The sequence below is a fragment of the Penicillium citrinum genome, assembly GCF_028827155.1.
Source record: "Penicillium citrinum strain IBT 23319 chromosome Unknown utg000009l:1.0-4274883.0:1.0-4276374.0, whole genome shotgun sequence".
Lineage (NCBI taxonomy): Eukaryota > Fungi > Ascomycota > Eurotiomycetes > Eurotiales > Aspergillaceae > Penicillium > Penicillium citrinum.
The window spans coordinates 90,285-116,317 of NW_026622694.1; the positions used below are offsets into that span (position 1 = coordinate 90,285).

General features: G+C 47.9%; 7 protein-coding genes across 7 annotated transcripts; 4 read left to right on the forward strand and 3 right to left on the reverse strand.

Annotated features, from left to right (window-relative positions):
- Positions 1-208: 208 nt before the first annotated feature.
- Positions 209-6,250, forward strand: N7469_009504 (Arf family guanine nucleotide exchange factor SEC7; the record flags this gene model as incomplete). The annotated part of the gene is made up of 4 exons (XM_056648409.1): positions 209-3,203; positions 3,224-4,393; positions 4,450-5,851; positions 5,920-6,250. The coding sequence occupies 4 exons, from the start codon at positions 209-211 to the stop codon at positions 6,248-6,250; spliced, it is 5,898 nt and encodes a 1,965-aa protein (XP_056495540.1).
- A 407-nt stretch (positions 6,251-6,657) lies between these two features.
- N7469_009505 (bifunctional precorrin-2 dehydrogenase/sirohydrochlorin ferrochelatase MET8) lies at positions 6,658-7,430 on the reverse strand (the record flags this gene model as incomplete). The annotated part of the gene is made up of 2 exons (XM_056648410.1): positions 6,658-7,269; positions 7,341-7,430. 2 exons carry the CDS (start codon positions 7,428-7,430, stop codon positions 6,658-6,660), a joined length of 702 nt encoding a protein of 233 aa, XP_056495541.1.
- A 369-nt stretch (positions 7,431-7,799) lies between these two features.
- N7469_009506 (ribose phosphate diphosphokinase subunit PRS1) lies at positions 7,800-9,448 on the forward strand (the record flags this gene model as incomplete). The annotated part of the gene is made up of 5 exons (XM_056648411.1): positions 7,800-8,058; positions 8,128-8,137; positions 8,199-8,319; positions 8,425-8,862; positions 8,903-9,448. 5 exons carry the CDS (start codon positions 7,800-7,802, stop codon positions 9,446-9,448), a joined length of 1,374 nt encoding a protein of 457 aa, XP_056495542.1.
- A 4,592-nt stretch (positions 9,449-14,040) lies between these two features.
- On the reverse strand, positions 14,041-16,950 carry pldA (uncharacterized protein; the record flags this gene model as incomplete). Its single annotated transcript, XM_056648412.1, has 6 exons — positions 14,041-14,055; positions 14,188-14,733; positions 14,801-15,261; positions 15,322-16,204; positions 16,281-16,834; positions 16,890-16,950. The coding sequence occupies 6 exons, from the start codon at positions 16,948-16,950 to the stop codon at positions 14,041-14,043; spliced, it is 2,520 nt and encodes an 839-aa protein (XP_056495543.1).
- Positions 16,951-18,393: 1,443 nt separating this feature from the next.
- Positions 18,394-21,142, forward strand: N7469_009508 (RFX family transcription factor; the record flags this gene model as incomplete). Its single annotated transcript, XM_056648413.1, has 3 exons — positions 18,394-18,409; positions 18,485-19,196; positions 19,267-21,142. The coding sequence occupies 3 exons, from the start codon at positions 18,394-18,396 to the stop codon at positions 21,140-21,142; spliced, it is 2,604 nt and encodes an 867-aa protein (XP_056495544.1).
- Positions 21,143-21,537: 395 nt separating this feature from the next.
- N7469_009509 (DODA-type extradiol aromatic ring-opening family dioxygenase) lies at positions 21,538-22,543 on the reverse strand (the record flags this gene model as incomplete). Its single annotated transcript, XM_056648414.1, has 3 exons — positions 21,538-22,266; positions 22,344-22,480; positions 22,540-22,543. The coding sequence occupies 3 exons, from the start codon at positions 22,541-22,543 to the stop codon at positions 21,538-21,540; spliced, it is 870 nt and encodes a 289-aa protein (XP_056495545.1).
- Positions 22,544-23,001: 458 nt separating this feature from the next.
- Positions 23,002-25,744, forward strand: N7469_009510 (putative C6 and C2H2 transcription factor RegA-like; the record flags this gene model as incomplete). Its single annotated transcript, XM_056648415.1, has 4 exons — positions 23,002-23,159; positions 23,229-24,381; positions 24,435-24,694; positions 24,748-25,744. The coding sequence occupies 4 exons, from the start codon at positions 23,002-23,004 to the stop codon at positions 25,742-25,744; spliced, it is 2,568 nt and encodes an 855-aa protein (XP_056495546.1).
- Positions 25,745-26,033: the final 289 nt, after the last annotated feature.

The following is a 26,033-nucleotide window of genomic DNA, read 5'->3' on the forward strand; positions in this document are numbered from 1 at the left end:
CGTGATACAGAGATCAGGTGATTCATATCACGTGTAAATGACTAATCAGGACACGCAGTCAATGCATACAAAGTAGATCGGGGGATGCTTCAATTCACCACCGCAATTGTAAGAGCACGACAAGGCCTCCTACGATTTCCTCTTCTCACTCCCTCTCCCCCCCCATTTAACTCGCATGCTCTGAGCCAATTTATTCCCGCCTGCGACCATGGCGGACGTCGAACCCGGCTCTGAGCCTAATCCCCACGTCCATACCTCCGAGTCTCCCGATGAGAAGACCCCAGTGGAGAGCAGCACCGAGGCCCAACCTGCTCTGGTTGTGAATGAAGAGAATCCGGCTGCTCCGGAACAGGCCGAATGGCAAGAGACTAAAGAGGAAATCCCTCAAGAATCCCCCGTATCCTCACAAAATCAAACTGAGGACGAAAACAAACAAAACGATGACGATTCAGGCACCAATATTGCGGAGGAACAGTCTCAGCACGAGGTGAAGGAAGACGAAGACGAAGACCAAGAAAGACCGGAGGTACCTCCTAAGGATATCGAAGATGTCGAAACTACTCCCGAGTCCGATCAAAGGACAGAACCAATGCCCGAAATTCAGGAACCTGTCCCCGAGGACAATGCGCCGCCGGAATCTCGCATGCGATCTGACTCTCGTTCGACAACAGCTACCTTTGCGACTTCCAGAGGGGGAACAGTCAGCTCGGCTGTCTTCATTGTGACTGCGCTCGATGCCATCGGTGCGTCACGGGAGGCTCGGAAGAGCAAAGAGCTGGAGGATGCTGTGCAGGTGGCTTTGGCCAATGTCAGACAAGAGGCCCAGCAACCAATTGACCCCGAGCTCATCTTTCGTCCATTACATATGGCCAGCAAGACACTCAGTGTGCCATTGCAAGTCACCGCTCTAGACTGCATTGGCAAGCTTATTACCTACTCCTATTTCGCCTTCCCCTCCGCCGCCTCTGAAAACGAGTCCACCCCCGAACAACCTCCTCTGATCGAACGCGCCATAGATGCAATCTGCGATTGCTTTGAGAACGAGGCTACCCCGAACGAGATCCAACAACAGATCATCAAATCCCTCCTGGCGGCGGTACTGAACGACAAGATTGTCGTTCACGGAGCTGGTCTCCTCAAAGCTGTCCGCCAGATTTATAACATCTTTATATACTCGAAATCAACTCAGAATCAACAGATCGCCCAGGGTTCCTTGACACAGATGGTCAGTACTGTGTTTGACCGAGTTCGCATTCGCTTGGACCTGAAGGAACTGCGGTCTCGTGAAGTCGAAAAGACCACATCAAACAGTCTTGATGCGCCAGCCAGTGAACAAGGCCAGATCTCTGAAACTGCCTCGATCTCAGTAGCCGATCAATCTGTGACAGATCAGCCAGTTACTAAGGAACCCACTGAGAAGCTTACCTTGCAGAGCTTTGAGTCTCCAAAGGAGATCACCTCGGTCAACGACAATGCGCCCACCATGGTCACCCGGGCGAAGCGGGCCAATACACGATCATTGTCCGGAATTCCCGAAGAGAAAGACGACGATAGTTCTGCTGAGGACGAGGTAGACGAAATATACGTCAAGGATGCCTTCTTAGTCTTCCGAGCCCTCTGCAAGCTAAGCCATAAGGTCCTAAGCCATGACCAACAGCAAGATTTGAAGTCTCAGAACATGCGCTCAAAGCTACTGTCGCTACACCTCGTTCACTACCTCATCAACAACCATACCAACACTTTCACCTCTCCCCTCGCAGCGATCAAGAACAGCTCTACTAGCCCGGAAGCCATGACTCTTCTTCAAGCAATCCGCCCCCATGTCTGCTTGAGTCTGAGTCGCAACGGTGCCAGCTCGGTCCCTCATGTATTCAAAGTCTGCTGTGAGATTTTCTGGTTGATGATCAAGCACATGCGAGTCATGATGAAAAAAGAGCTTGAAGTGTTTTTGAAGGAGATCTATCTGGCTATTTTGGAGAGAAAGGCTGCCCCGTCATTCCAAAAGCAGTATTTTATGGAAGTTCTAGAACGATTGGGAAGTGATCCTCGTGCGCTTGTCGAGATCTACTTGAACTACGATTGTGACCGGACTGCCCTCGAGAACATTTTCCAAAACCTCGTCGAGCAGCTATCACGGTACTGCAGTGTCCCGGTCGTCACATCGGCCGCACAGCAACAGGCCTTCCAGGATCATCATGTCAAAATGACCAGCGTTGGGGCCGAGTGGCACCAACGTGGAACTTTGCCTCCCTCTCTGACATCCGCAAACATTACGCCGAGCCCGCAGCCTAATATCCCGGCTATTCCATCCGATTATATTCTGAAGCACCAAGCTCTGGAGAGCTTGGTAGAGATGCTACGCTCGTTGGACAATTGGGCAGCTCAGCGTCCGGACGAGCAAGGCTCACAAGCCACTGTGCCCTCCAAGTCAATGGACAATTCGCGCGAATCTTTGGATACTAACGTCTTGTTCTCACCACGACCAGAGACTGTGGATTCAGGAACTGGACGGTCTACACCCTTGCCTGAGGACGACCCTAGTCAGATCGAAAAGGTGAAGCAGCGCAAGATTGCTATGATGAACGCTATTCAGCAATTCAACTTCAAGCCTAAGCGTGGTATCAAGCTTCTGTTGTCGGAAGGGTTCATTCGTTCTGACTCGGCAGAGGACATTGCTACTTTCTTACTCCGTAGCGATCGCCTCGATAAAGCTATGCTGGGAGAGTATCTCGGTGAAGGTGACGCGGAAAATATCGCCATTATGCATGCTTTCGTCGATCAGATGGATTTCAACAAGCGGCGTTTCGTCGATGCTTTGCGTGGATTCCTGCAGCATTTCCGTCTACCCGGAGAAGCCCAAAAGATCGATCGTTTCATGTTGAAGTTTGCTGAGCGTTATACTACGCAAAACCCTAATGCTTTCGCCAATGCTGACACTGCTTATGTTCTTTCATATTCCGTGATCATGCTGAACACAGACCAGCACAGCTCCAAGATGAAGGGTCAACGAATGACCAAGGAGGACTTTATTAAGAACAACCGGGGCATCAACGACAACCAGGACTTGCCTTCTGAATACCTTGTCTCAATTTATGAGGAGATTGCCAATAATGAAATTGTTCTTGATACAGAGCGGGAACATGCAGCAAACATTGGCATTCAAACATCTGCCCTGCCGGCCTCGCTACTCGCGCAGGCCAGGTGTTTGCCACTGTTGGGCGAGACATCCAGGGGGAGAAGTATGCACAGGCCTCTGAGGAAATGGCCAACAAGACCGAGCAGTTGTATCGTTCCCTCATTCGGGCCCAGCGCAAGACAGCCGTCAAAGATGCTCTCTCTCGATTCATTCCTGCTACATCAGAGCGTCACGTTGGCTCCATGTTCAACGTGACTTGGATGTCCTTTTTATCTGGTCTTTCAGCACCGATGCAGGACACCTCCAACATCGAAGTTATCCGTCTGTGCATGGAGGGATTGAAACTGTCCATCCGGATCAGCTGTGCCTTTGATTTGGAGACTCCACGGGTGGCCTTTGTAACAGCCCTGGCTAAATTCACCAACCTTGGTAATGTTCGGGAGATGATTGCCAAGAACTTTGAGGCTTTGAAGGCAATCCTTGACGTCGCCTTCACTGAAGGTAATCACCTGCGAAGCTCATGGCGTGAGATTTTGACTTGCGTCAGTCAGCTGGATCGCTTGCAATTGCTCAGCGATGGGGTGGATGAAGGCTCACTGCCTGATGTATCACGAGCTCCTACCTCTGATTCCGCCTCTCGCAAATCGATGCAGAGCACTCGTCGACCTCGTCCGCGCTCTGTTGGTGGTCCTTCAGCGTTCCGCGTGGAAATTGCTCAGGAAAGCCGATCTGCAGACATGGTTCGTGGTGTGGACCGTATCTTCACTAACACAGCAAATCTATCCCATGAAGCCATTATCGACTTCGTACGTGCTCTGAGTGAAGTTAGTTGGCAGGAGATTCAGTCTTCCGGACATAGCGATTCACCAAGAACGTACAGTCTGCAAAAATTGGTCGAGATCAGCTACTACAACATGACTCGTGTCAGAATTGAGTGGTCGAAGATTTGGGAGGTTTTAGGCCAGCATTTCAATCAAGTTGGCTGCCACTCCAACACAACGGTTGTATTCTTCGCCTTGGACTCGCTACGGCAATTGTCGATGCGTTTCATGGAGATTGGCGAGTTGCCCGGTTTCAAGTTCCAAAAGGACTTCTTGAAGCCGTTTGAGCATGTCATGGCCAATAGCACCACTGCTGCTGTGAAGGACATGATCTTGCGCTGCTTGATCCAGATGATTCAGGCCCGTGGTGACAACATTCGCTCCGGATGGAAGACCATGTTTGGCGTTTTCACAGTGGCAGCTCGGGAACCATATGGTATGTGCACATTTTGCTTCTCCTTGCTGAGATATCCGTTACTAACGATCACATAGAGGGAATCGTGAACATGGCTTTTGACCATGTCACCCAAATCTACAATACCCGATTCGGAGTTGTCATCACCCAAGGAGCATTCCCAGACCTCATTGTGTGTCTGACCGAATTTTCCAAGAACTCCAAGTTCCAGAAGAAGTCCCTACAAGCCATTGAGACTCTCAAGTCCACAGTCACGAAGATGCTGCGCACTCCCGAGTGTCCTCTATCTCACCGTGGTGCTGATGTCCGCAATTTCCAAGAAGAAGGGACCAACCTTGCCAAACAGCTCACACGCCAGTCGAAGGAAGAGCAATTCTGGTATCCGATTCTCATTGCATTCCAGGATGTGCTTATGACCGGTGATGATCTTGAAGTCCGTTCGCGGGCCCTGACATACCTCTTTGATACGCTCATCCGACATGGCGGTGACTTCCCAAGAGACTTCTGGGATGTTCTTTGGCGACAACTTCTCTGTCCCATTTTCGTGGTGCTGCAGTCTAAGTCTGAAATGTCCAAGGTTCCGAATCACGAGGATCTTTCGGTCTGGTTATCTACCACTATGATCCAGGCACTGCGCAACATGATCACCCTCTTCACACACTATTTTGACGCGTTGGAGTACATGCTGAGTCGATTCCTGGAGCTTCTGACGTTGTGCATCTGCCAAGAGAACGACACGATCGCTCGTATTGGCAGCAACTGTCTTCAACAGCTCATTTTGCAAAACGTCGGCAAGTTCCGTGACGAGCACTGGTCTCAGATTGTCGGTGCCTTTGTAGAGCTGTTCAGCAAGACCACGGCATATGAACTGTTTACTGCAGCAGCATCTATATCGAAGATTGCTGAGCCATCTTCCAACGTTATCAATGGAGATGTCACTCAAGCTTCTGATGCTTCCGTGCCCTCCGAAGACATGCCGGATAACATGCAGCCCAATGGATCTCAGAGCACCACATCTCTTCAAGAAACCGGTGACCCCCCGGCGCAAAGCGAAGCCCGCGCTGAGCTTGAAGATTATCGTCCGCCAACCGATTCACAGCAGCAACCTGCCGCTGTGACAGCTGCCCGACGACGTTTCTTCAACCGAATCATTACTAATTGTGTCTTGCAATTACTCATGATTGAGACAGTCCATGAATTATTCTCCAATGATACCGTCTATGCGCAGATCCCTAGTCCCGAGCTGCTGCGCTTGATGGGTCTGCTGAAGAAGAGTTACCAGTTTGCGAAGAAGTTCAACGAAGATAAGGATCTACGTATGCAACTTTGGCGCCAGGGATTCATGAAGCAGCCTCCCAATCTCCTGAAGCAGGAGAGTGGCAGTGCTGCTACCTACGTGCATATACTGTTCCGGATGTATCACGATGAGCGAGATGAGCGTCAAAGCAGTCGTGTTGAAACTGAAGAGGCATTGATTCCGTAAGTCACAGCAGCCTCATTCTCCCTTCCATTCACCTTTTTCTTGAAACTTATACTAATTGATATAGTCTTTGCGCCGATATCATCTGTAGCTTCGTCCGCCTCGACGAAGAGACACAAAATCGCAACATCATTGCCTGGCGACCTGTCGTCGTGGACGTGATTGACGGGTACAACAGTTTCCCACATGAAGGATTCGACAAGCACATCGAGACCTTCTACCCATTGGGCGTGGAACTCCTCAGTCGGGATTTGAGTCCGGAGATTCGCGTTTCACTGCAGGGTCTTCTCCGACGGATCGGCGAGGTCCGACTGGGAGTTGCGCCGCCGAACCCATTGGATGCGCCGATCAGTCCGCGGAGCTCCGTATCGCAAAAGGTGCGACGGGAGAGTCAATAGACTAATGGGGAGTACATTGGTCTTATTGTTTTGAAGAGTACTTTGGCTTCTTATTATTTGCTTCCCTTTTTTCTCTATGTTTTGTTTGTTTTTGTATGGGATATACTACCTCACCCGGTATTTTGATTCACGGGTGATGCGGGCGTTTTAGCCATTTTTCATAGTCGATCAGCATCTTTTGGTTTGAATTAGAGATGCATAGCTGTATTGATAAGATAAATAAGTTAGGGTTACTGTGCAAGATGCATTCAGTATTTACTATCTCCACTCTCAAGACTTCTGGTTGTAGGTAATTCTTGTTAAGCACTGCTGCACACTGGTGTATCATTCCAATCTATATACTGTATGTCTTCATGGTATCCTGGATATTGTTGGCATTATCATTTCTCATACTTCGTACACTGCCCTCACCCTTGTCGTACTTGCTGCAGAGGTGGGACATCGCCTGGTGCATAATGAGACAGTAACCTTTCCATATCCTGTTCCTTCATTTGCACCAGATCATCCAACGACCACTGCTCACAAACCGCCGACATCCACTTCATTCTCTTGGGTCCCTCCTCCTGATTCGGCGCAATCTCCCGCAACATCTTCCTCAACTTGCCGACATTCTCAATGGCCGCCCCCATATTCTCCGGCAAAGCATTGGCAATCTTCTTCCTGACAATACTAGCCAACTTCGGCCCATTCCCATTCGTAGAAACCATAACCTGCAACGGCCCATCACGGTACATACTGCCAAAATAGAAATCACATTCAGGCGGGACGTCGGCGATATTCGCAGGGATCCGACGTTCCTTACACAATTTCCAAACCTGTGTCGAAGCCTCAGGATCATCAATGGCACACATCACCATATCTGCATTATCCAAGTCCCTTGGTTCAAATGTTCGGTCGATATGAGTAACTTGTTTCTCCGCAATTCGGAAAGCAACTTCGTCGTTGAGTCCGCTGGCTGGACTAACAACTGTCACGTGGGCGTCTGCATTGAGGGCGTGTAAGATGCGACCAGCTGCTACCTGTCAGTTTTCAGTGATTAGCATTGCAATATTGTAATTTATTGATGCGGGGGAGATTATGAAGAGCTTACCTCTCCACCACCAACTACCAAGACATTCTTGGATTTAACTTGCCAAGCGACGATTAACGATCCACCACCTTGAACTGGAGGGAAAGACATGAGAAGAGAAGAAGAAGAAGAAGAAGAAGAAGAAGAAGGAGAAGGAGAAGGAGAAGGAGAAGGAGAAGGAGAAGGAGAAGGAGAAGGAGAAGGAGAGAGGATGACTAATTCAATTTAATTGAAGGAAGGAACAAATCTGATGTTGTTCAGGCAAGAGCGATGATGAATTGAAGCTGGAGGAAGGAACGTGGGGCTACGGCGGGGCGCACCTGCCGCATCGGCACTTTCCTTTTTTTTTTCTTCTCGTTCCTTCTTCTTTTGGACTCTACCGACTTCCTTTTTTTTTTCTTTTTTCTTCCTCAACTTTTCCCCTTTTTCTCTTCTTCCTTCTTCAACCTCCCCCTCCTCCTTCTCCCTTCATCTTTCGAGATGCGCGGCGTGCAAATATTTTCAGGCACGTCGCATCCTGGCCTTGCAGATACTATCTGTGAGCGCCTTGGAACTTCTCCCGCTAAAGCTGATCTGGGGAAATTTGCCAATGGCGAAACCAGTGTGAATATCGGTGTCTCCGTTCGGAACCAAGATGTCTATATCTTGCAGAGTGGCAGTGATAAGATCAATGATAGTGTGATGGAGCTACTCATTATGATCTCCGCCTGCAAGGGCGGTTCGGCCAAGTCTATTACTGGTAGGTGATCTTCTTCCATTTGTGTGGTTGATGAAATCATTTCTTGGGGAAAGCTAACATTGTCTATAGCGGTCATGCCGTATGCTCTGCCTTTGCCCGTCTCGTCTATTCCTGTATGATGCGATGCTGACCCTGACGAGATACTTCCCTTATTCCCGTCAATCCAAGAAGAAGAGCCATCGCGGAGCTATCACCGCCCGCATGTTGGCCAACCTACTTTCCATTGCCGGCGTTGACCATGTCATCACCATGGACCTACACGTACGTCGAGTCCCTGTTTCTTCTTTTGGTTTTCATGTTCTTCCGGCTGTTGAAGGAATTGTTGGTCAATTGATGGAAACCGATGGTTGACAAGTGTCATTACAGGCCTCCCAGATGCAAGGGTTCTTCGGGAAACCCGTGGACAACCTCTTCGCCGAGCCTTTCATTGCCCGATGGATTCGCATGAACGTATCCGGCTGGCGTGACGCTGTCGTCGTGAGCAAGAATGCTGGCGGTACCAAGCGTGTCACCTCGCTGGCCGACACCTTGAAGCTGAACTTTGGTATCGTGACTACCGACCGCAGGCGGCCCAAAGTCCCTGTCACCATGTCTGACAGCACTGTCTTCTTTGACGCTGTGGAGGATGACCCCCTCCCTCGGGATCAGCGACCGTTTGAGCTGCATCTGCGGAGTGCACAGGCCACCCCTCCGATCCCCGAGGAGGCTGAACCTGTGGAATCCCCTTCAAACCTACTTCGTCCGGAGACACCCCCGGCTGCTCGGAGACCATCCGAGTTAGAAGCTGCACATGATTATACTGATGTGCGCGTTCGGGATGTCATTACTGGTCGCCTTGTACAAGGCCAGCTCGTCGATGACGACTATCACTCTGATCCCCAATCCGGGGGGGACCACCCCCGGAGCTACCACCTCAGCCCACCAGGACACTGATGTTGTTCCAGAGGCCATGGTCAATTCTATGATCTCCAATGCCTCTTCAGTCCCACCAGATCACGCCCTCGGTGGCTCGTTCGATGCTGCTGAATCAGACGACGAGGGTAGTGCCCCCGGAGCCGACCACGAGCGAACCATCACCTTGGTTGGTGAGGTTCGCGATCGCCCTGTCTTTATCGTGGATGACATGATTGATAAGAGTGGCTCGTGGATTGCGGCGGCGGAGACGGTTGTGAAGCGTGGTGGCGCCAGTAAGGTCTACTGTATTGCTACACATGGCTTGTTCACGGCCGAGTCGATTGACCAGATGGATGCCTGTCCCTCTATCGACCACATCGTCGTTACAAATACTTTCCCGATCTCGCCGGCGATGGCCCGGCGGTCGAAGAAGCTGATTGTGATCGACGTGTCGACTCTTTATTGCGGAGAGCATCCGACGACACCACTATGGTGAAAGGTGAGTACACCAAATCATCCATGGCTTTCCCAATTTGAGCAGATGCTAACCTCTGCAGTGTCTCGGCCCTCTTCCACCTTAACGACTGATGAGCTGTGTTGATGGCTGATGAATATCCATGGGCGGCGTTCGCAGACTCCGATATCTGCATTTTTTGATATGATACCTATGAAGACATTTACTGTAGTCTTTATCCTCTTTCATCCCTTCTTCCTTCCTTATAACATCTTCTATCTTTTCGTTTTTTTTTTTCTTTCTTTCATTTTACCCCAGCGATGCAGTCCACTCTGGGTACTGCAGGAGCATCTCGTCACCCACGAGGTGCTCTTAACGGAGCGTTGGCAGAATAAACAGCGAGTCGAGTGTTTCAATAGTTCTTGAGATCTACTTTTATTAGTATTTCTCGGAGCTGGCGAGGCTTCGACTCGACGATTTTTGAAGGCACCGACTTCTGTGGGTTCGTCCCATGCCTTTGGCCGTGGAATCGGTGCAAGAGAACATCTCGGACATCCATACGCGTCTGTCCTATTCCAGCTGTGACTGCAATGGGCACACAACGTGATAATTAAGCATTTGGTTTAGCACCTCGGGTTCGTAGTTGATTGCTAGCAAACTAGTCGATATATCAATTCAGTCCACGGTGGCATTCTTCTCCTCACCTCATATCCGCGCAATATCTTTGTCTTGCCTCTTGAAATCACGATCTGCATACATCCCCATCCAATCCTGATCCAATTCAGGTCCCGTTCTGACGGCATCTTTGCAGTTTCACTGCAATGCTTTTTTTTTCCCCGTACAACAGTGGAATCATGTTTGACATGATTCTTCTCGGGATGAGTCTACGGCTCGCCGTCCCAACAGTTCCGTCAAAACATGACCGTGTTGCGGTCTGACATCACGAGGTGGTTGGGTCAGAGCTACCAGCAACTAACCCCTGCGTGAAATCATGACTGACCAGCTCTCCTGAGCCTTACAGTATTCAAGTCCAGCTGGACTTTGACTGATTGTGTTTGCTCCCCTGGTCATTCGTCAAATATAATAGCGGTCTGTTTCACCGGAATATCATTTGAGATTTACCATCTGCCCATCTTGCATTGAACTACGCGGCTCGAAAAGGTGGCTGGACCGATTTGAAATACGCCCAGGCTCCGTTGTGTCTGCTTAAACCGGTTGTCGGGAAATTCGTAGGTACCCGTCTACACACTCTATGTATATACTGTCCAGCATGATTCGTTTTGAAATGTACTTCCCGATTGTTCATCCTGGTCCGTTCTTTTATCGTCTTCCGCTTGTACAACCTCCTTTGTGCGACTTCGGAATGGATCACCCGGTCTTAACCCTGTTGAAGCATACCGCTACTCTACTTCGACTTCATCAGTATGTACAGTAAACATTTATTGTTTCCTCCACACCGAAGACAAATCGAGTAATTATCCTGGTCTCATATGGAATATTGAATACTGAATACTGGCTGATTGCGGATCCCAGTCGTCGATTTGTAGTGACGTCGTTCTAGGCCAGTCACAAGCCAAAACAGCCCGACGATGTGACGAACAAGCCGAGCAGCGGGTGGAAGTGGATCTGGAGAAGAATTTGAATTCGCTCGTCCAATCAGTTCTCCAATGTATAGGTATACATCCTGTGTACATAGTACAATACGGTTGGTACACACTATGGAGTTAGTATACATACATACTCTGTATAACTACCTACTAGTAGTAGTATACTGACTCTAGATACTAGAGTATCACGGCACTTCCGATCGACAGGGATGCAGATGTCTTCTATTTCTATTTCTATTTTAGAATATACCGAGTAAACAAATAACAAATATCAAATATCAAATCATCATCCGAATTGCGCCATGTGGAGAAGAGTACGAAGTGATCTATCGACTGGGTCCAAAGTACTCCGTCCTCTCGGGATAAAGTACCAAACTTGAAACATCATTCCCATGGTCCAAAAGTACATACATTACATTTCCCACTAAATTTGAATTGTCGGAAATCGGGTCCAACCAGCCTGCTGGGATGCAGACGCGATCGATCGACATCAGCCCCATCGTTCGTCCTATATGTACAGCTGCGAAGTGTGTCTACTCTCTTACCGGGAGAGTGAGTTAGTATTGTGTCACCTGTGTACTGAAGCCCTAACTCACACACTCACACACAAAGGATACAGAATACGTATCAATTCTCCGTATCTACTACGTAAATCGTAATTTTAACACTCTGTTGTCTCCTTCTCCTATCAAAACTCGCCATACGCCAACTAAACAATGTTACTCGACCTGTCTCTTCTCTTTCTCTCCACTCGATCCACTTCTCCTGTCGAACCTGTCTGCTGGTCCCCGTCTCCACCGGTCCTTTTGCAACACGAGTCGAAGAAGTCGATCCCACTAAAATAATTGCAAATTCATTTCATTCCAGGACCCGCGGAATACTCTCTAGGACCGGAAGAAGCGAGAAAACTAGAAAAACAAAAGTTCCTTCTCATCGTTGACCACCAATGGTATTTCTCCGATGATCGATGATCGCGCGATCTACACCTTCAAGTACCTGTCCAAATGTAGTATTCGGTACTCTCTCTCTCTCCAGTTCCACTAAAAGATCGTCTTCGTCTAAATTTCGCATGCGAGATGCAGAGGTGTGTACTATGTAGATCTGACTTTCTTTTCTGTCCCTGTCCCTGTCTTGCGACGATATTCTCATCCCTTATTGCTTGATACACATCCCATACATTGTCCTCATCGTCGTCCCCTTTTCCTTTTCTTTTTCTTCTTTCTTTTTTTCTTCCTCTCCCTACGGGTAGATGCGTCATCCAAACGGCAAATTGCAGCGATTCGGGCCTCTGGACGATTTCCTCTTGACTGACAATCGAGATCGAGGTCGCTTCTTGTCTCTGTCCTCCGTTATTCGATGACTATATAATGCTTCCTCCATCTCCTTCATTCCCTCCAATTTCATCATCTCTCCATCCTCTCCATCATCTTCAGTTTTCCAAGTCTTTCTCAACTCGAAGAAGTTCTATCCTCAATCGACTTTTTACACGCGAATATACCTACATTGCTCGTATATTCCTTGACTCTATTGCCAATACTTTTCATCTTGGAGTTCTTCTCCGGATCTGCGCCGTCCATTCCCTCGGGCCGTGATAGTCCATTAGTTCGGTAGGTAAACAGTCTCCCGGGTCTGAACCGGCGTCACGGTGTCACTAATTATAACCATCCAGATTCAATCCTTCAAATTGATATCTACAATTGACATCTTCAATTCATATCTACACTTGATATCATGGCAAACCAATGCTCCGGCCATGTCTTCGCCATCGTGCAAGCTACCAATGGCAATATCCTAACCTGGCGCTGTTCCGACTGCAACTCAGGGCCCTTTGTCGCTATTTGGCGATGCAAGATCTGTGGTCATTGTCGCTGTAATGCCTGCCACAATGCTAAAGCTTGTAATCCTTCCTCTTCCTCCCTCTGTTTTTTTTTTTTTCGACCTTCACCTCTTCTCTTCTCTCGCTACCTCTGCTTGTATCTCAGCTAACATTGCATGGGCAGAACGCACTGGCCCACTCCAGCAAGGGTACAATTTCCCACCCTCCAACATTCACCCTGACTTATTCATCCTGCACTCATTCTGCAATCGATTCCTCGCGTTAGCGGCTGATTTGTAATTCTGCGACAAGAGTTAAAAGAAAAAGTGATTTCTGCGTTGCATTGGCGGAGTTGGTGATCCATATTGCTGTTCAGCACTGCATGGCGTTGGGGACTACTCGTCTCTAGTATAAAAAATAATTCATTCTACTATCTTACCATCAACTCTGGAACATCGTAATGTACATCATCACGCTGTAATAATAATTGTCCTTGGTAAGTACAGCACTACCCATATACTGGAGAATACTGGAGTATATTATTGGTTGACCGACGATCTCCAAGCGAGGAGAAAAGCTAATCAAAGATAATGCAGGGAATATCCCAGCAGGCTGGTAATAATTCTACTTTACTCAGTATCTGGTGTAACTCAACAATACTCGCTATCTCCATAGTCTACTCCTACTACTAATGATGATTATTATTCTGTGTTGAGTACCTATGTTCGCCAAAACTGCATAGTCCAATAGACGAGGTTGGATTATTCTTCCGCGATACATTCGATGCATCATATAAATCGTCAATACGAGTAAAAGGTCCTGGGTAGAAAACTCGCTAGAATTAAAGGAATTCTTAGCGACGGTCGATCATTTATTTTAATTACAATACTATGTACGGAGTAATTTCTCGTTTAAGTCACTCTATAATTTTAATTTGGTTTAATGGATTGACTATTGTTCCAAGGGTTTGGATCCGTCAACTCTATTTGTCTCCACTATGTACAATATGTACATCGTACAGTAGTACAGTAGATGCAGTGTACTTTGGTTGGTACTTTGTTAAAAAAAAAAAAAAAAAGAAAAGAAAAGAAAAGAAGGATGAGGCTGATCAGAATAGATCATCGGTGTACGAAATGAATATAACATACTCTGTACATACTCTGTACTCTGCTGTGGGGTTTAAAATTGAATCTCGGGCTTATTCGCTTTCGCTACGTGTAGATGCTCTGCCGAGTGGTTAGCACATCCACTCACTCCACCCCACAGTTGAATCATTGAGAATATGGAATATTCAGGGAATTATAGAATATCCCTGAACATGGAATATGGAATGTGGAATATTTAGGATAGATACTCACCTCCGTAATTTGATTCACAGCCAGTCCAGGCTCAGCCATCTCAGCATCACACAGGAAATCCAATGGTAACCACACCAAATGCCCTTTAATACGATCCAATTTTTCTCGCACTTCAGCTGCAGGCATATACGGATCGAACAGATGACCCTGGCGCGCCCCACGCGGCACGAAGGCGTCGTAGTCGTCGAATGTCTTGATATGATCATCGGGATCCGCACGGAAGAGCATCCGATACGTCTCGGTATTAACACTAGCCTGGCTCGTCCAGCTATTCCACACTCCATCGCTAAGCGGATCCATCACGAACTCATCCTCTGGTCCGCTCTCATCCCGATTCAGGCAAATGTCGGGGCTGCGCGCATTCGGTTCCTCGCTCGCATCGTAATCCTGTGCAGGGAGGAGGCCTAGATGTTCGCGCCACAGGTGACGACGCAGTGTTGCCGCATGTCGTGCTGCCTTGTATGGTTTACCGTCCATTTGACTATCAATGAAGTCCTGGTCTTCCATAACAATGGCCAGTTCACTATCATGCGAACCAAGTTGGGACTATCCAGTTAGTAAACAAGCATACCCATCGTTACTCCTTAACCCCCCCCGGGAGGAGGAAACATACTCGATCGTTGATATTGGCACTGCCGCAAATGACAATGCGATCATCGACAATGCACACCTTGCCGTGAACATACAATTCCTCCTGGACAAAATTGTCCTTTTCGGCTTCAGGATCTCCTTCCCACGTCTCATCTGAGATCTTACCCCCATTCAACATGGTGCAGTGAGCAACCGAGTCCCGAGAAGCATCTCCATCCTTTGCCTTGGACTGTTCAACCTGTTGCTCGAACTTCTCCAACTTGGCCATCTTCTCTTGCTTCTGTTTGGGGTCATCATCGTAGCTCTTCTCACCTTTATCAGCATCCTGACCAACGGACGGATGGACACTTTCACTCATGATTGATTCGGCGATACCACGCTGAATATCCTGGTAAGTCACATCGGCCTTGTTCTCGAGATCAATCAAAGCTGGTGTCTTGTTGATGCGATCATATGCACGCAGGGCAAAGACAAAGATTTGTTCTATCATGATAAAGTTCAGTCATCTCTTCAGCTCTTAAGCACGCTCATTTGGGGACATACGAGTAGGATCAACACCGGCCTTCTTGATCTGTCCCATAATCGAATTCTCACCCCGACAAATCGATTTATACTGATAATCCATGATAGCCCGAGTCCCAGTAGCAGCATTATCACGAAGATCTCCAGCAAACCCGGGAATTGCAGGAATCACAATGATAACACGGAATTTGCGCCCTTCTTTACCGGCACGCACACAAGCATCGACAATCGCGCGACCGATCTGGTTGTAAATCGGATGTTGTTCGTCCCCGGTGGCAGTAATGAAGAACTGATTCTCAATGTAAACAAAGTGCTCCGCATTGCGAATAATCTCACAATAAGCATTCTGTATACTATGTTCATTGAGAATCCCACTGCTCCAATCATCACTGCTTCGCACCACCTGAGCGCGGACAGTACCCTGATTTCCACGCGGTTTAGTAGACAGCGGTGTCAATGGATGCTGAATGTATTCTCCGCAAGGATACTTAGGACGTTGAACGGCAATGATATCCTCCATCTCACCTGTACGACCTTCCATAAGCATCCAATCGACATCATCACTGCGCTTGTACTTATCGCGTTTAATGAAATTCCAACGCAAAACAAAATGCTCCGCAATATCATAGACACAATCACCAATCAATCCCATTGCAACATCGTGCCAAGGCATGCGACCGTACTCCGCCTTGCTTAATTCATTGCTTTGCCAATCTTGAACACTCTGGAAATCCATAATACGATTATTATTAAAATCTTGACCGGGGAAGATATCGTCGCGTAGACCTGCAGGGTGGACGTCGGCTAGAGGGTGTTGATTTGAATCCCAGCGACCGAAACAAAGATCGATACCTCCGATGAAGGCGACAGAGTAGTCGATTACGATGAATTTCTCGTGGTGGGCCTGGAGAGTCAGCATTTTTTTTTTTTTGTTTCTGTTGGAGCGGATTAATCGCTTGTAGGGTTGCGGTGCTACTCACCCAGTACAGAGTCATATCAGCAGCATTCTCAAAGATATTATGATCCGGATGCCGCAAGACATGAATATTACCATGACCAGGTGTTCCTTCAGGACAGAGGTTGCGCAAAGCATGTTTGGTATGAGCAGAGTTACAAGTCAGAGCCTGATTAACCTCCTTATAGACAATCACGTAGATCTGAACGCCGGCCTCAGCACGACGCTTCAGGACCTGATCAAGTCTCCATTCCTGATGTTGGACGGGAGGACGACGGAGGAAGAGTTCCGGGGAGAGCCACCAATCGGCGATATAAATGGTCTCGGTGGCCTTTTCGAGGGCTTCGGAGACGGCCCATAGGTAATCGAGGGCATCGACGTACCATTTGATGCGATTACCGTCGTGAATTGGGGCGAAGGAGTGGTAGCGGTGAGATTCGGCGATGTCGGAACGTTTCCGGTCTGTTGCTTGTTCGTGTTCTTCGTCGTGGCGGTGATTGGGGTTGATAATGTTGAAGAACTTGCCGACTTTATGTTTGAAGTGGGTGGCTTGGGCTTTGGTATCGTGAAGGGAGTGGTCTATCTGTGTTAGATATAATTTGCAGGGACGGAGTGAAGGGCTCTGTAGATGTACCCTTGAAAGACTCCTCCAGATGGTCAAACTGGCTCTCTATCTTTTCCTTGAATTTGTGCATGTTGAAGAGAACTGGAAGTGGAAGTGGAAGTGGGGGGATGCAGAGGGGAAGTGGAGGCGGAGAAGGCAATACATATACGGAGGACACCAGCCCTGTATCTCCTATGTATACTAGTAGTACTAGACAGTTTTAATATAGAAGTACGTTACATGACATCAGCCCTAAATGCATGGCGATCGCAATTATAAAATAGTACAGTTGTACATGTGTAGTAGAGTGTTTTACTGGTTAAGGAGATTAATACTCCACTTGATCCGTACATGGCACAGAAGGGTACATACAGATATATACAACAATATATCTGTACTAGGAGTATTTATTCTACATAAAGATAGAGTGAAGGTGTACTAATACATGATGATGATGATGATGATGTACTTACTATTAGTTAATTAAATGCACCTCTACTTACAGCCAGTACATATACAGGGCTGTACTAATGTATACTCAGCCGAGATCGGAGAAGATATTGATATCACATACGCCGAGTAAGTAGTAACACATTCTCCATCAATAGTGATACCACCAAACGATTTAGTGACTAATATAATATATCATTGATTTACTGTTCTACTCTACCCCGGTATAGATTCCAACATCCTAATACTAAATTGAAATTGATTGGAATAATATTCCAATGTATGCCTTGTTTTCGGCATGACGTAGGTGGATATACTTTGCAGTTCTACATAGAACAGCCCGAGTACTGGAGTACTATGTACTAACTAGTAGGTATGTATACTGAGTATAGTATTATATTATCATATTTCTAAGATGCATTCCCAGGTGGATAATATCATATCATACATAGATATGTATAGTAGTACCAGTGGTACTACTAGTACTACTAGTACTCTACCTAGAGTGTATATAGAAGAGGCGCTCTACTACTGTGAGCATTCGACCTCTAATTAAGATGGATGTATGTTCTCTACTATGCTCCAGTCTGTCCAGTCAGGTGCTTATAGAATAGTACTCTATAATTTAGTTTATATTTATTCTATACCTATAGATATTTAAATATACTAGAGTATATATTCTGTAAATGCTCTCCTGCTGTGCTGTGTGTGTGTGTGGAATGCTGACTAATGCACGTGACCACAACAAACGTTGGCAGAGAAACGTCGAATCTGCTTGTTTACTCTTCGACTCACGCGGTTTTCTGTTGGATGTGAATCTCTCTGGGTGAATTCCCTCTTCTCTCCACTGGTACCCTCTAATACAGTGAATATTCTTCACTCTCGACTCGACTCTCGACTCTGGACTATCCTCTCCCATCATACTTCTACACGGCGCCATCCCCCCCCCAGCTTATGCTCCTGTCGCCGCTTCACCTTGACCTGGTCTCGCACCGGTCATCTCCCTGGTGACCGGCCTCCTCCACTTGGCCCAGCTTGAACCAATCCTCGCTTCTCCCAAGCTAAGCCATTATAGAGGTCTATAATGCCTCCAGAACTAGGTGAGTCAACCTTTTCCTCATTGTCGCCCCCCCTCTGCTTGCACCACCGCTTCAAATCACTGACCGAATACGCAGTTCGTGCCCCGTCGCAAGGTAGCGTCGTCTCGCAGTCCACCCAACACATGGGTCCATTGAGTCGCCCAGGTACTGCCGACCACCTTCGTGGCCGTTCAGAGACTCTCTCTCGGGCTGGTCGTCGCCCTCGATCTCGTGGTTCCACCGCCAGCATTCACTCGAGCACCACCCAGCAAACCCAAGACCAACTCGACGCTTTCCCTCAATTTATGCCCTCCCAAGTTGCTGGTGCTCAGCATGTCTTTGGTGGTAACCCGGAGGATATGATTATGCGGTTCGGTCATCAGTTGGTCCACCAACCCAATGGCGCGTCGTCTTTGGACCAAAGTCACCGCGATCATTCCGTTGCGTCTCGTCCCGATGACTTCGCCGGTCATCCCATGCACAGTCACAACCTTTCACACCACTCCTTACCGCCAGAGATGGCTCATCATGGCATCCCTCACGTCCCGGTGCCCCAATATCAATCCATCTACGACAGCGGAATCGAAAACCATCTACCTGACACCCCATTGGAGGACCAAGAAGCATCAGAAGCAGGTGGGAAGAAAAAACGCGGATCCAGTTCTACACTCGCCAATGACAATGAGCTACGTAAACTGCTCCGTCAATATGAAGGGTATACGTTGAAACAGATGGCTGCGGAAGTAATGAAACATGAAGGCGCTGGAGGCAAGGCCGAGAAGGTGAAGCAGGTATTCGCCATGATCTGGTACGACTTTCGTCCCAACTCTTCTTTCTTTCCTCTCTTTTGGTTTCCGCCGATATACTGACTACCGTAGGCTGCGCGAAAATTGCCGCAAAAATAATGGCTCCGTTCGTCGTGATCGCGTCTACTGCTGCTATGCAGAAAAATGTGGTACCGAAAGAGTCTCTGTCCTTAACCCTGCATCCTTTGGTAAATTGGTCCGAATTATCTTCCCTAATGTGCAAACTCGCCGATTGGGCGTCCGTGGCGAGTCGAAATATCACTATGTCGACCTCTCCGTCATCGAAGAGAAGCAAGTCAAACCAGTGCCTCAACAAGTTGCCCCGAATCCACATGTACCGGCAAACATGCCAGACCGACCAGCTAGCGCGATGCGTTCACGCCGGTTTGATGAAGCATCTCCAGCCCCTTCGGTGCATTCCAACGGACGCTTTGGCGTGAGCATTCCTCCACCCACTGCAGACACGGCTGTCTTCCCTTCACCGACGACCTCGTTTCCTCCTCGATTCTCCAATAATTCCCCTGGCAATGGCTGTGCCTGCGAGGCTCAGCACTCTGCCAGTGCCGATGCTGCAATCACTACAGAGAATGTTGCTCAGCAAGCTGGTAAAATGATTCACCAGATGCTGCAATTCCCTACGGATGAAGTCCCCTCGGTCGATAATGAATCACTCAACCTCCCCGATATTCGACCGTATCTCCCTCATAACACAGATATCAAGGTTGCCGATGCTTTGGCAGCTCTCTATCGATCACACTGCATCTCGGTTATTGACAGCTTCCGATTTTGCAAGGAGCGTAATCTTTTGAAATATTTCTCTGCTTTCCATGGGACTCTTACTGTGCCCGTTCAAAAACTTTTGACTCATCCCAACTTGGCTCCCTGGATAAAAGAGTGTGACTGGTTGATGTACCAAAAAATGATTGCTTTCGTCGCTCCTCTCACCACTCAAGTGGTTCCCAAAGTTGTGATGGATGCCTTTGGCTCAATCTCTCAACGTCTCTGTGGACACATCTCTGAGACCTTCAAGGCTCAACCAACACATGTGTCTGTGGCTCGTTTGGTTCCTGCCCACATCTTTTGTAACCTGTTGAAGCACATGCTGGACGTGAACCAGGCAGCAAACGCCGCGGCAGCTTGGCTCTGTCATCCAGACAACCGCAACCAGATGTGGTATGATTTCAAAACATTGGTCCATCCGACGGAAATGATCACCAAGGCCAATATCCCCACTTGTGCGGAGAAAGCCACCGAACAAATTTTGAAACATGATGTGCGCGCATTGCTCACTCCCTTGACTGACGCGAACCCGTCTTCTGGTCTGCCCTTCTTCCAGCAGCCTGATCAACCCGCCAATATCGAAGCTCATCACTTCCCCGTCGAAACATCCTCAGGCGAAGACTATAATTTCCCGGATAACTGGGTATCCTTCATTCTTAACCTGCCCACTAGCTTTGCCAACCACCAAACAGCATGCATCATCGACAAGGTCGATGCAATGTGGGACAGCATTCTGCACCGATTAACTCTCGGCGGTGCGGCCAGCTTCAGTGCCTGGTGGATGACGAAGGTCTTTTTCCATGAGATGATGGTATGGCAAGCCGAGAAAGGTGGATTCATGCGCAGCACCCCAAACAGTTTGCAATGTGCGGTTTTTGGGGAGCAGCCGGGGACGGGCCACGTCAAGCACACCTCGACTAGCACTGCCTTTGACGTAAAAAGTCAACATCAGTCGCAGCAATCAATAAGCCAAGAGGATACTGGTGATAGTCCCGCCACAGAAGGGGAGTCAAAACATGTCCCCAGTGAGAAAGAGCTGGTCCTCCCCAACAATGATGACAGCGCGATTGACTTGGAAGATGATCCCATGATGATTGCGGTGGGCAAATATAACGACATGATGGCGTCTGATCCAGCAGATGCAGAAGGCGATGTGGTTGTGATCTAGACCTTGACCTTATGGTTCTGTTTTGATTTGTCGGAGTTGGATATCCATTGGGTTAATCATTTTTGTCCTTGCTCGTGCTCTTCTTTTTTTCTTTTCCTTTTCCTTTGTCTTATTTCCTTTGTGCAGTGGTAAATGGCGTTGGATTGTTGTGCACGAAGCGATGAGATACGAGCATGGGAAGTCGTCGAGGATGCGATTCCCTGATCATTACAGCATTTAATCGGCGTGGACCTTGGACTGGTTCTTGCTCTTTCTCTCTTGTTTTTATTTCATGAGTTGGGAGATTGATGTGTATATACGCTATCAATGACGTGCGAGACACGACTATAGCCTCTTCTGATTCTTCTTATCTGCTGCTACTTCATCTGTAACATCTCGTCTTTTCTCTCTTTTCTTTAAGCTACAATCTCCCTCTTCTCCCATCCTCCCAAGGTAAACTGTGAATTACACATATTCGTCAACTCCCAACTCTCTGCCCCCAAAACACCCGGAGTACCAACATCCTCTTCGTCCCCAACAGCCCCAGCAACAAACAACGCCGCCATAAAATGATCATCCGTAGCATGAGCATCTCTAAACCGCGGATGTTTCATCAACCTCGTCATAGCTCTCCGTAACTGAACACCCGAAGTCTTCGTAACAACATCTTCAACCGCCTGTCTAAATTCCAACGCCCAATCTTCGGGAGGAGTCTCCATAGCAAAATTATCACGAAACCTTAGCATAGGTGCCCAACGATTCCGATAAAGATTATGAACAGCCCCTCCAGTCCCAATAATCAAATAATTCTCCTTTCGCAAGGGTCGAAGTGTAGACCCAATCTTCATATGGAAGTGTGGATCGTAGCGAGCGTTGGCGGATATTAGGGTTGTTGGTGGACATCCGGATGGAAACATTCGAATTAGAATTAGATAGACATCGTGTATCCAGTCGAAGGTTTCGTTTCCGGATACATTGAATCCTTCTGCTGATAAAAGAGATATACAGCGGTTTGTTGTGGGGAGATCTGGGGTTAGAGTGTATGAAGTGTATTTCCCTGGGTGGACGTAGGCGACGGGGCTTTTGCCGGGATTGGGATTTGTGGAGAGTTGGATTCCGTCATTAAGGGTGTCCCAATGGGCGCCCTGTAGAAGTTAGTTTAGATTCTATCTGTTCGTTTTATAGTTCGAAACGTTGTAGGCTGTCGCTTTGTAGGACATACCATAATGATAACGCCCTTGATGTTTCGGGCTAGAGCCTCGTCTCCGCATTCTTTCCAGTAATCCGCACTTGTAGACTCCTCTCCTAACATCATAGTTGATCCATGAGAGAAGAAATGGACCGGAGTGAGGGATGGGGCTGATTTAATTAGTGTGATGCTCGTTTAGAGGTAGGCTGGATGGGAGAGATAGACATACCCATGACGGGGAAATGTTTGATCTGCAGTTAAGAGTGACCAAAAGAGATAATCTGCAAATGGTATGGAGAGTAACTGTATATAAAGAGACACTTTGAGGTCTGAAATCAAGGCAATCCCCGATTATTGGCGAATATCAATCATGGCAATCCGGTGGACCGCCATCGGGTGATGTCCCCCACATTCCGAGATGAATTCGTGATTCTGAACTCCCTGAATTTGTTTTTGCTAGTGACCGAATCAGCAATGAGGACCGAATACGAGCTAATTACTAGCTGCCTAGTGAATGTGTTCTCTTCCCCGCATTTCAATTTCTTCCTTTTATCCAATTCTTGTCTTCTAATGTTGCTGTCGTTGAAGTTGAGTATGTGCTGACTCAGCGGATTTCCCCAACTTCCCCGGATTTTCTCTTCTTCTTTTCTCCTCATGCGTTCATCTTCTCATTCCTTCACTCTTATTCATCATGAGTTCCCCGCCGAATTCAAAAGAGGGTGGCTACTTTCAATGTGGTTTCTGTAGACGTCACTATAATCGGCCTGACCATCTCATCCGACATGTTCGATCTCATACTCGCGAGAAACCCTATGTTTGTGAAGTCTGTGATAAGGGATTCGCTCGTCCGTAAGATACTACTTTAACAACTTCATTCTGGACAGTTCGAATTTTGAACTGGACTGACTCACTTGGTAGGGATCTTCTGAAACGCCATGCCACCGGCCATACATCAGATAGGGATCGCAAGCGAAAACGAAGCTCTTTCATTTCCAGACAGAGCCGTGTCTCTCAAGCATGCAAAGTCTGTGCTTCTTCCAAGTTAAAATGTGATGAAGAGAAGCCCTGTCGTCGTTGTCGTGAACGGAATATCCATTGCGACTGGCAGGATGTCGCCCAAGAGGCTTCCTCTCCTGAGAATCAGGAAGCTCCGGAAGCTCCCGTTGCTACCTTCGAGTCTTTGCCAACGCCGATGGATGATCTGGCGACAGCCTCCAATATAATATTATTATCTCCTGGAATTACTGAGCCTGCTGTCTCAGGCTCCGAGTTGGTCGAATTTGCCAATCAGTCACCGCAACAATTCCATACAGCTGTCTCGCCCACCGACCAAGAGAGTGGTATCTTCAGTGTGGATGGGACTTTCTTTCCAAATTTCATCCCAGACTCCCTAGTCTCCTCACTGAGTAGATACAACGACCCTTTCGAGCCGTCCAGTCTGATCCCGGAATTCACCCATTATGGTGCCCTGGAGTACCCGCCATTTGATTTTAATCTCACCGATGGTGATTTTGGTCTGATCGACATGTATAACTCTCGCAGCGTTCTGCCCGGGTTGCATGGCGGTAACACACAAGATCACTTTGACGCTGACAGCGGTATTGGTATTGGAGTAGAAGCCTACCACCGCTCGTCACTTTCAGCGTGGAAGCCTGTACAAGAAGACAAGGCTGGAGCCGACCACGAAAATCTTTCAGTTCCACAGACCATCAATAGTCCTGAATCAGCAGCAGCATCAGATCAGCAAATACTAAGTGAACGATTATCTTCTAGCAGTCGGGACCTCATCTTTGGTCTTGTTCTAGAAATCAGCCGAGAAGCCAATTTGTCCCGCATTATGAAATCATTCCCCAGCACTGAGCTGTTGGATGGCCTGATTCAGCTTTTCTTTGTGCGTCAGAAAAGCAGCGTTGTGTCTTACATACACGCATCAACCTTCAGGCCGAACAATGAGCACGCCAGTATCCTCGCGGCGATCGCATCTGCTGCTGCAGTCAATTCGCCCATTCCCACGATCAGAAAATTGGGATATGCTCTCCTCGAAATCGTTCGGCTGTATATGCCTACCAAAGTGAGTTCCTGAATCTTGGATATCCATGGTTGCACGGTTCCTAACAGTATCAGTACGAAAACGATAATAGTATGACTCGCGATCTGCGTTCTTCCCAAACGTACGCACTCACAATTGATGTTGGTATTTGGAGTGGAAATCGACGAAAGACGGAGATTGCCGAGAGTTTCTCACAGCCTTTAATCACCATGCTTCGTCGATCCCTGCGGTTCCGTCGTTCAGTCTATACTAATATCCTGCCATTGGAAGAGGATGTTGGAGACGTTCTCGAGCAAAAATGGCACGCCTGGATTGAGCAAGAGTCCTTCAAACGGTATGCCTGCCAAAATGGGATTTATAGTTCTTGAATACATGCTGACAAAAAAGGCTTGTATACCATACTTTTCTCCATGATACCCAATCCGCTGTAACACTCAATGTCAACCCACTCATCTCCTACGCCGACCTAGACCTCCCGTTACCGGCATCTCGCGAATTATGGGAGGCGAGCTCAGCTGATGACTGGAAAGAGTTATATTCTAATATAACACCCGAACGTATACCGTCGCTTGCCGATCTATTGCGTGACATGTCCCAGCTGTCCGCATTTCAGGACCACATTGATACGCAAATGTCCGCTCTGGTCCTTCTACACGGTCTCTCGGCATTGATCAACGAGTACCATCGACTCAGATTTATTTCTTCTAGTAATTCCAAACACTGGCATGCCCTTGTCACAAACTCTCGACAACAAGAACTTGACCAGGCACTTCAACATTTTCGTCTGGTCAGCTCCGAGTTGCATGTAAAGTGTCGACCAGAGATCATCCTGGTGTGCGAAGTAGTCTCCATGCTTCTTCACATGTCTCTGGAGGAACTTCAATTATTTGCCGGTAAAGAAGACAAACAGGAAGCACGCAGAGTCTATCATTCCGCCCTAGAATGGATTACTAGCCCTGACTCGCGACGCGCCATCTGGCACGCCGGCCAAACCATCTCTGCAGCGCGACAGATGAGTCCAGGCTCACTCACCGGATTTCTCGCCATTGGAGTCTACTACGCAAGTCTCGCATTTTGGTCGTACGGGGTCGTTTCCAAGGCCCAGAATGCCCGATCAATGGAAAGTGCTCCTCCCTCACAGGGTCCCACTGTATTTCTTGATGCAGATGAGGTCCCCGACATATCTAAATTCATCACTCTTGGTTGTGGGTCACCGGCTTTACACAGTTCAAATGGCCCGCTCTACCTTGCAGATCTTGGGATGACAATGCAACATGTACAATCAGTACTTCGACCAGGAGGAGCATCTGAACGCGCACCACCGCTTGTACAGAGTCTGGCTCAATTGATAGGAGATTTGGGGACTGCTTTGTATAATAAATGATAACGACTGCCATGATATCCAATATACCCAGCTATATTATACCATTTGATACAATTTTCTTTCCACACTCGGCTACCACTTACTCTATACATACAAATCAGAAGATCACTCCAGTGGATCATGCTGATTTATAATGCATTCGCTTCTCGGATGTCATTCCTGCAACTGTCCACATGCCGATCTCCCCGCAACCTCCGCGTGGAGATCGGAATCGGCGCCGAGGCCGATGTCAACATGAAGTTGGATAAAGTTGAACAGCTTTAGATGGTTACTATATAGAAGGCAAGTG